At 47.9% G+C, this 14115-nt stretch overlaps 1 protein-coding gene and 1 long non-coding RNA gene across 2 annotated transcripts in view; one reads left to right on the forward strand and one right to left on the reverse strand.

Moving 5' to 3' along the window:
• Window positions 1–866: 866 nt before the first annotated feature.
• The window catches only part of LOC122414690 (cubilin-like), a 29549-nt gene continuing 16300 nt past the window's right edge, over window positions 867–14115 (reverse strand). Inside the window, exon 3 of the mRNA XM_043426223.1 lies at window positions 867–6517. Within this exon, the coding sequence (XP_043282158.1) occupies window positions 4169–6517 (2349 nt within the window). The 3' untranslated portion in view covers window positions 867–4168. The remainder of the gene's footprint in view (window positions 6518–14115) is intronic.
• Window positions 10114–13253, forward strand: LOC122414693 (uncharacterized). The gene is made up of 5 exons (XR_006261801.1): window positions 10114–10194; window positions 10275–10419; window positions 10530–11198; window positions 11305–12329; window positions 12643–13253. It is a non-coding gene; the product is annotated as an uncharacterized lncRNA (long non-coding RNA).

Genomic DNA, 14115 nt, shown 5'->3' on the forward strand with positions numbered 1-14115 from the left:
ATGCGAGGGAGGTTCAATGCTTCGGTGAGCAATGACGCTATTTTTCCGGGGAACATATGTTCCTCCATAAAGATAATGATTGTGAACGAAGAGAAAAATCTAAGCGCTCTCTCGCGAAAAAAAAACTGCACGATCTCACTATTTTTATTCATAAAGGTAAAAGCTTTTCGGTCCATTCCCGAGCGATATGATGAAGAAAACGAGGCAGGGATTTGCACGGATTAAGAGATTAGGGTCGCGGGCAATGGTGGCGTGTTGATAATAATCCTCGTTTAAAAGTTCGGTGGAGAAGGAAAATGGTAGGTGCGCGGCTGAAAAGGAACGCGCTAAATGAAGGAAAAGAAGAGGCAAGCGGGGCGGGGGGAGGGGGGGGGCGGGAAGACTATGAGGTTGGCAGGTTAGGTGGAAGGGAGGCTCGGCCAAGATAAAGACTATAAATCATTATGATAACCAAGCTTTATCCTTGATATACATATAGATGTATCAAAAGAGCTGCGAGAGACTGCGAAAACCGCAGGAATTAGTAGCCGGAGGCACTTTAGTGCTCTGCGACCGGAAACCCGTCCGGTAATCTTGCGCCTTCTCTCGCCTTATAGCAGCAAAGAGAACGAGAAAGAGAAAGAAACAAGAGTTTTTTTTTCATCAACTTGCTATTCCGTGGCCTCAAAATGTCCGACTATTCCAGTAGAATTCTCAATTGCTGACATCACTGCGGATGAGTAGAAAATGAATGTCGATGCAGTTTAATTTCCGGTTTCCTCTTTTCGGATGCGCAGTCGACGAAAATGTGAGAATGGAATTAGGTGATGACCAGAATCCTCCAACTTTCAAAATCACTCAAAAGAATATTGAATTCTCCCAGGAGATGCTTTTTTTCACCTCACCATCGAGGCAAACCTTTATTAGTAAAAAATATAATCATATCGAATCATTACAATAATTACAATAATGCGTTTTATCTGTAAAGACGATCGACGATCAACCGTGCGGGCAGCTATATTCGTGGCGTACCGTAGCACACACTAGTGTAAACCTTCGTACGCGGTATGCCGGTTAGTCCATCAACAGTTGAGACACTTGTCGTTCGAGTCATTAATAGAGTTGTCGTTACAAATGATTTGGAATAATTGAAAAAAAAATGAGCGAAAAATTTGCTGAAGAGCGTTCAGCCGGGTCCAAACGATGCTCGCTCGGTCTAACAACATTTTTCGTACTTAAGTTCGTAATGTCGAAGAGCTCCAGAAGGAATGTAGTGCAATGTCTACAGAGAATAATGACTACGGAATCTTTGGTGCATCTGATAAAAGAGCGAACAGTGGCGATGGTCCCACTCTGTAGGACGATTCGCGATAGATAGCTATAGAAAAAGACAAACTTAACTGAAGGTACTTGCGCTTAGAAAATAGCGTATTCTATAAACGTTCGTTGTTTGCCACACTATCGTATTCGGGGATTTCTCTAATTGATATTCAATGTCAAAACAACGCTCGTTGTTCTGTAACAAAGTTAGCAAAATCGTGATGTATACTCGATGAGTTTGCGTACACCAAACCCCGAAGAGAGTGAGCGTGAATACAGAGCTTCATGGGAATTTAATTGCTGATTATTCAACTATTAAATGAAATAAATTATTCGGCCCCACGCAGCTACGTAAATATGGCATATGTACAAGTGCGACGTCGTATCGAAGCTTGAGACGTTTTTTTTTCGTAATCCTTCATTGCGCATGGAACATGATCGATGCGATCGAAACTCCGTCGTTTATATTTTTAATCGAACAATCTTTAATTTTATTCTTACAGCTAATGGGAAAAAAACACAATATCGCTTCTGTTATTGAGTTTTTCCTTCCTACGTCGATACTCACCCACAAGTATTTCTAGTCGGTGGATAAATATTTACAGTTCTTTTATTTCGTCGATCTTCATCAGGTCGTAACATTGTTGTACGAGGATTGTCCTATTTCTGAGTTTACGATGGGTATCCAATCAGAAAAATTTGCCCCGAGGATGGACAGCAACATTTCACTGAAGTGATATGGAACGTCGTCGAAGTTAAGTTTCCATCGGAACCTTTCGGGTCAATGTTTTCGATCTAACTGCAGTATCAATAAAAACGGAGGGTCCTGGATGCACGGGAGTTTCGTTAAACCGTTCGTAAGTCGATTTTCTTACATCACAGAATTTTTCCCCATCACACATTCATAATATAATTCGTCTTTTCATTGCAGATGGAAGATTCGACGTTGAGCAAGTGAACGATGACGTACAATGTTGATGGTCAACTGCCTTTGCTCCTTGTTCAGAGACAGGAAAGTTTGTGCACGAGTATTGATTCGGATTCTCTCAAACAAACGGCAATGTGATATCTTTGTGTCGATGAAGCTCATTTGCAGAGATTCCGCTTCTCGATGATACCTCGTTAGGCTTCCTACGGTTATCACTGTACATGTGTAACGCAACAGGATAGTATACAATCTGAGTGAGTCATGTGCTCGCGGTGGAAGCCACTGCGTAACCTCTCCATTTACTCCTCAGATCACGTCGGTATCGGATGTTCTAACGTAATAGAAACTTCATAACACCCGCAGTTATGTGGTTGTATGAGAACGTTCGAAAACGTTCTGCTACGTCGTTCCATTGGCTGAAAGTTTGATTGTATCGAGAACAGGCTCGAGAAGTTGATGGGCTATGTGAGCAGGCGTAATTGGTCTCGTGTATGATGCACTTAGTCGGGTGGTTCATTGGGCTTGAAGAGACTATCCGTAGCCAGAATGTCATCGAACCCACGTTCTCGGAATGGGGCCATCTAACGTTGGAATCTTTTTGCATTTCTGTTCCGCCCATATCGATCGATAGTTCAATAAGTTCGATGCGATCGTGTACCACTGAATCAGGATAGATTCTCGACCACGCGAAGACGGAATGTAGAACATAAAAAAATGATTTTCCTCTGAAGGAAGTATCTTTGTGGTAAAAGCTTATCGAGATTAGCTCGGGGCTCGTTGAACAGCTCGAGCAATTCAGGAAAACGATCTACCTCCAGAGCGTTTCAATGCCTGACTTATACCACGCGGAATATCATGTACAACAGAAGACTCCTGTACACGAGTACACTATCGTAGGTATATCGTAGTTAGTCGCCCGGTGAACCAGAATCACGCTCCATTATCGTGCAAACGATCCTCCCCACCTGCCCCCTCCCCCATTGCTAACCACAGCTCGCAGGCTATGGAGAAACGACGTGTCTCATCAAGATTTAGGGGCTGAGATAGCGAGACCAGTTCGGGTCATCCATCGATCTTCTCCTCGTCCTGTCTCACTCTCTCTCTCTCACTCTCTCTCTTCGAGAACAATATAAGTGTGTGTAAGAGAGGTTAATCACGAGGGTACTCTTCTTAGACTGTGTGCTTATCGATGAAATGCGTCGGCTCGATGTATAACTTAGGGTAGTAAAGTTTGGAGCTAACGGGGCTTAATCGATTGAGTACTCGCGTATCATTCATCTCTCTTTGTCCCACTATCCATCTTTGACACACTCTCTCTCTCTCTCTCTCTCATCTAATCTTATTTATTTTTCAGCATCCAGAATTCCCTGAAGAAACGAGAATAAGGAACGTGTCCCGGGCACGAAAAGCTTTCTCACTGTCTGAGAGGTCAACGTTCCCCTCGAACCGCCGGATGTTTCTCCGTGGCAACAGCGAGCAAACTGAATTAGAGAGATGAAAGGATAATCGAGAGTTTCCACGGTATCGATAGAAACAAGTTGATTAGAGACGAGGTCGATTAATTCGGCCGCGTTGGCCCTGGGAAACAGTTTTTCTTTGATCGTCATAAATTTGGCAAACGGATTCTTCAAAACAAAGTCATTTTTGGAGATTCGTACGAAATCTTGAACATCCGAGGTGCGAGTAAACGACAGTATCAACGTTGAATTTCAAACAAATGGAAGGATCGTTTGTGTAGAAACTTGGTTAATCGTAGTGCGAACAGATCCGAGAATGCTCGTAACAGTTTGTGCAGTTTCACTCGAAACTTTAGCTCGTAATCCGCGTTTAACAGTCAACAGTTACTCGAGTTTCGTCACTCCGAGGGAAACACTTGTTCACTTTAGGCGCGATGCGTATTCATCAGTGAAAGCGAATTTCGCTGGATGATAAATCGTTGAATCAGTAAGGTACATGAATGTCACGAGATCGACTTCTTCTTCGGCAGATACGACAGGCCGCGATGAGGCAGGCGAGACCCAGTATGACGGCTAATCCAGCGCCGAGACCAGCGCCCGCCCATCCAGCTGGACCAACCGCGCTGCCGGTACTGCTGCCGATCGGCCCACCGCAGGTCTCAACCGCCTCGTCGTCGGGCTCGAGGAGGCTCATGTTGAAAGTACCAGTGGCGAAAGTCGGCGTTGGACAATTGACGACGCCGTTACAGAGTAAGCGGATTGGTATACATCCGGTATCGCCAGGACAGTGGAAACCACAATCTTCGAGTTTTTGGGTCTTGAGAGCGCCCGAGCCATCCCTTGGAAGGTGGTACAATTCGGTCCAAGCTATTTTGAAAGCTACTCTCGCCGGAGCCATCGATCCTGTGAATTGTATAACAACCGGTGGTGGTTCGCCATCAACGGGATTAGGAGAACCGAGTTTAGCTGCTTCGAATATCGGCATTTCCCGAACAAAGCTGACGTTTTCACCGCATATGCCGAGATGGGGCTCCAACGAACCAGCCAAAAATATCTCGAGTTTACCATCCTCGCAGGATCTCGAGGCAAATTTGATCTTGTCAAAGTGCAACCAAAGATCTTTTTCCGGGTTTACTCTGAGCTCCCAGATGCACTTAATGGAACGTGGTGGTGTGACGTAGCCGAGAGCCTCGTAGTGCGGAAATTCTATTTCGCCGTCGGTGTTTGGAGCCAACAAAGCCGGGCCACAAAGAGGACTGTGCACGAAATCGTATCTCGCTTCGAACAATGGAGACGGTTGTTTAAAGTAACTCGCTGCGGCGTGAGCACCGTCCACGAGAAGCTTGAGATCGAGTTTTTCGCCTCTCGAAACGATCCTGAGAGAGGGCTGGGATGCCGAGAGTTTGCACAAGCAATGACCCTTCTCCGAGTCATGACCCGGTTCCCTTATGATTATTCTGTCGGCCCGACTTTCCCAGCAGTGTCCGCATTGGGCGTAGGGATTGTTGTCCTTGAACGAGACCGATTCGACGGTCAGTATGACTCTGGCATAGAGACGTTTGTCAGTGACGAAGCTGTAGGTGCAGGACAAGTCGGTGGGTGGATCGCCGGGTCGTTTGTAGACCAAAGTATTGAGGGGCGAGCGCAGGCGTCCGGACTTGGCTTTCCAGGCGGCAAAAGTCTCGTCGCACTCGGTGTTTGGCACGGGTTCCCCGAACCTCGTTGCGTTGAAGAAGTCGTAATGGGCCCAGTAGTACAACGAGCTGCCGGAATAGCTTCCCGTCTTGCTTTCGAATCGAACAAAGAGTGAGTTTGAAGTAGAAACAAAATCGTGTTTCTCCATGGGTTTACTAAATGTATCACAAAATGTTTTTATTATTCTAGCGTCGTCCGGCCAGTTCGCGTCGTACAGAGTCAAGCTCTCGCCGCAGTCGCCGTCGTACGGTACGATCGGGGACTCGATCCTGTTCACACGAAAACTCGGAAAGTACAATCTCGTTATTTCACCGGGTCTACCTTCGAGGCGATAAGTGCAGCTCGTGTGCGGTGGATACCAGTGAGAAACGGAGAGAAATATGCCCTCGCTGCCAGTGGCGAGTGCCTCGCTGTTCAGCAGCCAATCGCACGTGCCGTTCTTCACCCCAGCCGTCTTCATCTGTCCAGGCCAATTTCCAACGTTGAAGTGAAAACCCGTATTGAGGAGAGGCCCGGCGGGCGAGGAGACGAATTCAACGTAAAGATTTTCGCTCGTCCCGATAATGCTGTAAGGAAATTTACCCATGCCGCAAAACGTCCCGATTACCGGAGCAGTCTCGTCCTTGCCGTCGTACAGTCTTATGTAATCGTACGGACAGTGCTCCGAGCCCGAAATTATCGGCCTCATAGGGCACGTCATGATATTCTCACAGCGTTGCCCGTCAATGTTGAACTCCTCGTTTTCAATGTAGAGCTTAATGAACGGCTGTCTCGTGTTAAGTCGATATTTGCAGTGAAGAGCTCGCGGATATATTCCCGGATAAGCGGGGCTCTGCACGTAGCACGTCTGTAGTTTGCAGTCGTTGAATACTCGTTCGCAGTAGCTCCCGGGAACTATTTCCCCTCGTCTATTCGGATATAACTCCGGATGTTGTCCGTACCGTAAATATATATCGAACTGTTGTTCCGCTCTTGAATCGAAGCTAAAGTAGGTCTGATCGGTGAAGTTGTCAGCGTGAAATAGGACGCGAACGAAGCTCGTCTCCGATATGAAAGTTTGAGGCTGTTCCGATTCCCCGCAAAATACCCCGGGATCCTTCCGATTGTTCACTTCCGTCTTTGTGTTTCCATCGATAATCTGTAACAACAAAATCAACCGGAAGCATTACTCCGTGCTCATTCCTCACTCTATACGCTTCAACCCTGCATTCAATCGTCTGCCTTCAAATAATCCATTTGAACCCAAATCACACTGTCATGCTCGAAGAATATTTAAGGAGAAAAGATCCCAGTGAAAGGCTCGAAGCCCTCCAGTCTCGGTAGCTCAACGAGGAGCCTAAAAATCCCTCGAATAAGGAAGAACCGCTCCGAACGCAGACACTTTCCGGGGGGGGGGGGGGGGGGGGGGGGAGGGGGGCTAACAGAAAGCAAATACTACCCCGGTAGCAGCATACAAAGAAAAAGCAGCCCCCAGTTTCCAGAGCTCGAGTTACCGGTTTAATGAGACGTATCATTTCAATCAAGTTTCCAAACTGCTCAACTTTTCGTAGCCTCATGGATTTTGCAGCGCCCAGTGCAAATACATCTGTGCACATATCCGTAACGATTTGCTGACTACGATTCACAGTTTAAACTTCGTCAATTGGATCTTGCAATATCTGCAGCGAGCTGTACACCGGTGTCGAGTTCGTAACACGCTACGATTATATTTCATTCCCCACACACTCGCAGCACACATAAATACAGCGAATAGAATGGAGAGTATCTATAACAATGTATCCAAGCATGCTCAACCGATTCACCGTGGAATTAATTCAGCCGGTACTTTGGGAGCCGTTACTCTCTCCATCATTATACAGGCTTGTTGCGGCTGGAGGGTCCGCCGTCGGTGGCACTGCACACCTCCCCGTTGAAGCTGCACACTCTCGTGCTAGTAGGAAATATCCCCGAACGTGTTGCGAGCTGTTTAGGTCGAAATGTGTGTGGGCTGGAAAGTCGAGTCGAGACTGGCCGCGCAGTAAATTTCTGCGCTGTAGACGTTCGTTTCGCTTCCGGTGTACGCGATCCGGAGTCGCAACGCTGCGGAGGCTGCTCGCGCTCATGTACATCCCCATTTATATACCTTTGTACGCTTTATGTACGCGAGCATATACTCAGTTTTGGCATTATATATAAATATATAACAATTTGTAGACTCAACACATTCATCTTCAACACTCCGACTACGGTGTGCGATGTTCGGCCACGGTTCGCTACCGTTTTGTCTCTATATCTCAATAGACGAATGCCTCCACCCTTTTGCCGCATGAAAACTATAGCGCAGAAGTGTCTCCCCCGTTTTGGTGGAAGCCACTCACCAAGTGTCATCTAATATCCGGCCTCGCCGGCTCGCACGGAGTCGGGACTTCATTAACTCAAGTTTCCACCCAGTCCGATATGCATCACCGGAGAATACATTCGCTTTGTAGCGCGTATGTCGTTTCATGAAAACTAACGGCGTACACGCGAATGCCCCTCGTTTTCCTGTTGAGAAAAACCGCGGCTCGTACTTTTTTCGGTTGAGAGGACGCCCGGCAGGTTCGCTATAAAGATCGGACCGTCCGCACAGGCTCGTTTATCCGTACGAAAACTTTCATCTAAATTCCTGTGAGAAAATATTATTTTTTATGTTTCAGAACGCCCCGATTCGATGCTCCGGGGACTCGGACATTCGTGGCCTGTGAAGAGGATTCAGGAATTGGGGAGTCGAGCAAGTCGTTCGTGGAATGCCATTCGGTTGAGGGGGCTCGATGTTCGGACTACGGTTTGAGATGGACGAGGGGCCACCAGGACGGCAGAAACATTTGCCGATGGACCGAATCCCATTTCAAATGACGCCTCGGGTCAACGCGACGTGTCAACTCGCAACTCGTGCCCGCGCGTGGAGTCCAGGAAGTAATTAGCCTGGGAAAATAATTGAGTTTATGCCCAGCCGCCGAGACGATTTCGAAGCGAACATTTAGTCTCGCCGCGTACCGAAGATGTTTCCAATTATGCGAGAGACTGGGAAACCTCCGTTCAAACGAAGCAGGCATTTTTGGAAGAGTCGATCGGAGTCAAAGTAATTGTGGCCACGGTCTCGGCACGGGGAGAGCAAAGGATCGTTGTTCATCGTTTGGAAACTGTTTGACGCGCGCATTCGACGAGTGTATTTCCATCCCGCCCGGGCGAACGCCAGAGGGGACGTTGGTTTTTGACGTTAGTGTGTATCGCGCTGGCTCGAACGTGATTCAACCACGAGCGACTTGTACGCGTCGCTTTTAATAGGTTTTTAATGGTGTTTTAATGGGTTTTTTGCCAGCATCGTGGGGGCCCCGGTTCCCGGGGAGTTGGCACACGTACGAACACCGCGTGATAACTCTGCACACGGAGTCGAAAAACGTGCACGCATTGCGACGTGTTTCCTCTCTTTTATTACAACAGCAAAATGGCACTTTCCACATATTTAGCTGTGCAACGTCAAATTATTCCATTAGAATCTCACGGATATTAAAAGATACGAAAATCCGTTGAAACTGAAACATAATGAACGACAAAACTCCCCCGTCCAGTTGGAACTCTCGGAAACAACCAAAAGCTTATCTCTCTCGTATCATTTACTAAAATGTGTCAGGTAACGACACAAAACATAGTCTGGGATAGATTAATCTGCCAGAGCAAGAGAATATCTATAGATTCGCTTGTGTACGCAAACCGAGAACGAACAAACCCTCAAACTGCCCATTGTAGCGTGAAAGTCATGATAAGGCCGAGTTGCACACGTGTGCAAACAGAGAGTGGGACAACGCGTGTAAATTCTCGAGCTATTTCAGCCTCCGACGCGCACTCCGATCGAGCACATCACACCGCCAAATGTCCTAACACTTGCTCCGCGTCCTTTACCCTTGTATGCGTTACAATAGTCTATGAATAATGAGTCACGAGTGTGTAGTAGCTTTAACGAGTCGCGTGTACGGTGGAGACGTTTAAAAACCGGTTGGATTGGGAGGCGAGCCAAAGTTTGGCGAATCCGAAAAGAAATTTCGTCGTAAGCATCGAGTCCCTTGGATTTGTGATTATGAAAAAGTTTAGGTCAAATATCGTGGGTGGCACTCGCGCAGAATCGGGCTTTTCCGAAATCCTTTCAGCTCCGAATGTTAATCACGCCGAATCCGCTGTCACATAATTCACTCTCTCCGTCATGCTTGTCGTTGTTTCGAGCGAAGCTATTCGTAGCTGTCTCGATTGCAAAAACGAGGAATAACGAGGCAATACTATTGTTCGGAAAGCGAGCCTGGCGGTGGGGAGGTACGAAAGCAGATCGATATGGATGCGGAAGGTGACGAAGCTCAGGTTTGCAAAGCGCAGTGCAAAAGGAATAATTTGTTGCAAGAATTTACGAGCGAAGGATACACGCGAGACAGCGTGGCTTGCAATCGGATTTTCCCTCTCGAAGGCGAGCCCGCTGCGCCTGAAAATAGCGACGTTTTCAGTTCCGAGCATCCTGCACCAGTGGATTGATCTGGCACATCCAACGGTTTGCTCGCTACTCCGCATAGTTTGAAAATGAGCTGTGAGCTGTGACGCTCGAAAGAGCTCGTTCATCGGGGGGCCTACTGTGGACGCGCAATTTGCAGTGACGTACTGAAAGGCCGGGTCAAATACAAGCGTCAGGTTCAGCAGCAGCAGCAGCAGTTTTCAACGCGCGTCAATAGAGAGTTTGGGCTCATGTCTGGTCCATTCGGCAACGTCCACGTCGAACAAGCCTTTGTATAGGGGCCGAGTCCATACATCCCGGTATGTACGCATATGCATGTACCACCAGCCACAAGCTCTATGTATTCTGACTCGTTCACTCGTTGTTCAACGCTAATTAGCTGTTGCGAGCCAAGGCACACAGCCTCGGGCGAGCGGGGTACGCGCAGGTACACGGACACTGGCAATATTGCCGGTGTGTACACACCGTCAAAATCTACTAATCGGGACGAGCTTGACCAATGAGAGGATACGTCAAGATACCAGGTAAGTCTCGCAATTTTCCTTAAATTTCACCAAAATTACGAGTCAGAACTCCGAATGTGAAATTTTTTATTTCTCGTTGTAATTAATTGATGTTTGATGTTAATTCGCAGATGAAACGTTATGACGAAGGACGAAGGAAAATAGAGGAACGTTGGGAAAATGGGATAAGAATGACGCGGGGATTTTCGAGAGGAATCGAGGCGATAAGCTCGAGGCTCTGCCGGTGACCGTATGCACGTACTCTGTTAGAACAGTGCGCCCGTTGCACACGTAGGACGCGCGGACGAACGTGCGGTGAGACGAGAGAACGACGAACCAGCGCTAGATTAATAGAGCCATTCATAATCTTGTTCCGGCAAAAGTAAAGCTCGCGTGTATGGAGAAAAGCGAGAAAGAGGGAGGGAGAGAGAGAAAATCGTTATCGCGATTCAAATATCGTCATGCCGGTACACACGGTTGTACGATGCTTGTCACGAAATAGGCGTTTACTATACGCAACAAATAACAGCTCTGACGCTCACGAATGCACGAGCACGCGGCTCCTCATCGCTCGAAACGCAGCTACAAATCGCGAGGAGAAAGAAATACGAATAACTCGATCCCTCCGACTTGCCGGAGCCTTTTCGTCGCTCTTATTACCATCAATTATAAATTACGAACGAAATGAAAGTGCTCAACGAAAAGCTTATTCGGAAAATACACAGGATAATCCAGTGCTCGAATAACCGTGCGACAATCCTCCGAAAAGTGGGCTCGAGTTGATGGAATATTCGTGGAATGTAAGTACGATTAAGTTTGTACTAGCGGAGATACACGAATGTGCACGGCTTATCGTTGGAAGTAATGCCCGCGACGGAGTTTACATATCGCTCGTATTACACGTAGGTACGTGTGCCGCGTCGTCGGGTGAACGCACACTGCATATTCTGCATCCAAGCAGCTCCTTAATATATACCGCAAACGCGGATAGTGAGCCGAGAATTCCGAGGGTAAGAGGGTCTCGGTGGAGAATTGGCGTGAAACTGCGAGAACTTTACGGAAGCAAAGCGCCTCGTGGAGGGGTGTACGCAGGGAGCTGTGGAACAGGCGACGATAATACGAGCATGTGCGGGGAGCACAGGGACGAACGGGGGCTTTTTTCATTCCACAATAAATATGTAAACGGAATTACTCGATCCTGGAAACGTCGGGCTCTGTGTATAAATCGTATCCATATGTAAATGCGCGGGGAAGGGAGACAAACCAGAGGAGAAAGAAGCCGGTGCCGCGATTCTCCTTTTTCGCCAACCGACGACGACGACGACGACGACGACGACTCTAGTTCAATACACGAAAGGAAGAACAGAGGGAAAGCTCCAATCTCACGTATGCGTGCATACATAAAATTATGCATAAAGGGCCGCCATCACACTGAATTTTTAGCGTGCATCCGACAAGTTATAAATAAATCTTAACTTGGAATAAATCCTTACGTAGCCTCGACTGGTCTCGTTCTCTCGAGTCTAGCATCGTTCCAAATACACTTTCGCAGATGTACCGCGGCCGAGCGAGCGAGGAACTGGGATCGCTCGCAGTGCCCTCGGGCAATGAAACCCACGCCCGTCGCCGCGCGATCCCCCGAGAATTTCACTTTTATGCTAATATATTTACCCCAGGGCTACGTAGATCTCAACTCAATCAGGTGCACAGGGTGCGTGACTGAATCGGAACTCGACGTCGTCCTACGGCTGCAGATCCGCACGGTGGAATTCAAAGCCGCCAAGCCCGATGATCCGATTTCCCATCGAATCGACTCCGGCTACGAGCTCGTCACGACGCCACGAACGAGACATTCCGCGCAGTTTGTTCGATCGCGGTACGCAGCCGACGATGCAGGTCCACCCTGTACATGAGCCGGCTCACAAATTTTGGTATGCACTCTGCTTCTACATTATACAAACTTGCTGCAGCCGCGTATGAATTTGCATGAAGTAACATTGAAAATTCCACTTATAGATAACTGTGTACACAAAAGAAAAATGTCGAGCTGCGCGATGAACGAATGCGAAAACCATCGATAATTAGCTTCCGGCCTTTCCGGCCCGCGAGGCGAATTTTTTTTGCCAAAAAATTGTGACATCCCGCGCGAAACTCGGCAACTCCCGTAGCTTCTGCGATCCCCGAAATCCTGATAAGTTTCACGTGTTGTTTCAGTCTCACGAATCACTCGGATTTTGGTTGCAGGTTTGTAAGCAGACTCTTGAGTGGATGATGGAAGCTTGATGGCCCACTGGGTCTCGACGTCATTCCAATGTTCAACTGTTCTCGCAGTGTGTGTACGTGTTCCGAGCTCTGTGTACGAAGTTGAAGAGCCTCCCGAAGCTCTATCGAGCACTCTGCACACAGGAATAGAGTTCCTTGCCTTCCGGCTGCACCTGAGCAGGCGCGCATATATTTATGTACGAATATTAAGGCATGTTTATACAGCTATGGAGTTCGGTGTGGAGTTATGCGAATCCATATATCCGGTTACGTAGCGTCATATATTAGAAATATTGGCGTGTATACAAATACACGTGCATTAGAAGAAAGTCTCGTTGGAGCAGGGGCGGAGAGCGAAGGGATCGAAGGATACGACGGCGGGGCACGTATTTTCTGTGCCTTCTCGCGGTGGGAGCCTCGGAGAGCATACGTGCCCGTATCACCGCGCCGAATCCATAAATATCATCGTTTCAATGTGTACGTCCAAAGTGTGCGCACTTCTGAGCTCATTGATTTTCAATTACGTTCGCGGAAAATTTCTCTCTTTCGCCTGCTGCTTCGTCCCTTTTCGTTTCTCCATCGTTTCGCGATAGCCTGTTTTTTTATGTGTTTTCGCGTGCTCGATTTATTTTGTATTCTCCGTGCGGTTTCGTGGGACGGCAATGCTTCCCATTTAACCGGCGATCTCGGGGGCGCGGAGTCGAAATAATAAAAAGTTTGCCGGTTGACGCCGCTGCACGCTTAGGACTCTGTTCTCGGTGACTGGGAATAAATTGAGGTCGGAAATCGAAAGCCTTTTTTCTCAATCTTTGTACGCGTGTGTCGAACTGTGACCAACACGCAGGTGAACGGAGCGCGACGATCGATCGAAATTAAATCTACCGACATTTGTTACCTTTTTATACCTGCTGCGCGGAGGAAAGCACTGAAGTGCCGGGCGTTTCACCCCGAAGGAATGTAATGGAGTTGGGAACACGCGGGGAGCAAGGGGCCGAGAGAACGCGAGTTTTATCTGACGCGGGAAATAAACTCTTAATTATTCATTCAGCTGGAGCCGGCCTCCGTCCGAAGGTCATGCTAATCGTAAGAATTTAACGAGCAGGAAGGCAGAGGAGAGAGAGAGAGAGAGAGAAAAGCAAATAACGGATACGCTCCGGAAGGGCTAAACGCGTTCGGACGTATAAGCGCCTCGGCTATCCACAGCCACCGAATGCCACTGACAGAGCGTCATTAATCTGCAGCAGGTTCTCTCCACACCTCTTCGCAAACTCGAGCCTCCATTTTGCTCCATCGTACTACAGCTTCGAGCTCTGCGCGAGAGCAGGAAGGACGTTACTGTTTAATGCCAACGTCTACGATCCCCCATTAGGCGGGTTGGTTCGCTCGACACTTTTTCCCTTCATTTCTAACGCCCGATAATCGCGACACGCGGAGACGGATGCGGTGGAGTAGAAT

The sequence above is a fragment of the Venturia canescens genome, chromosome 8 (genome assembly GCF_019457755.1).
Source record: "Venturia canescens isolate UGA chromosome 8, ASM1945775v1, whole genome shotgun sequence".
In the NCBI taxonomy this organism is placed as follows: domain Eukaryota; kingdom Metazoa; phylum Arthropoda; class Insecta; order Hymenoptera; family Ichneumonidae; genus Venturia; species Venturia canescens.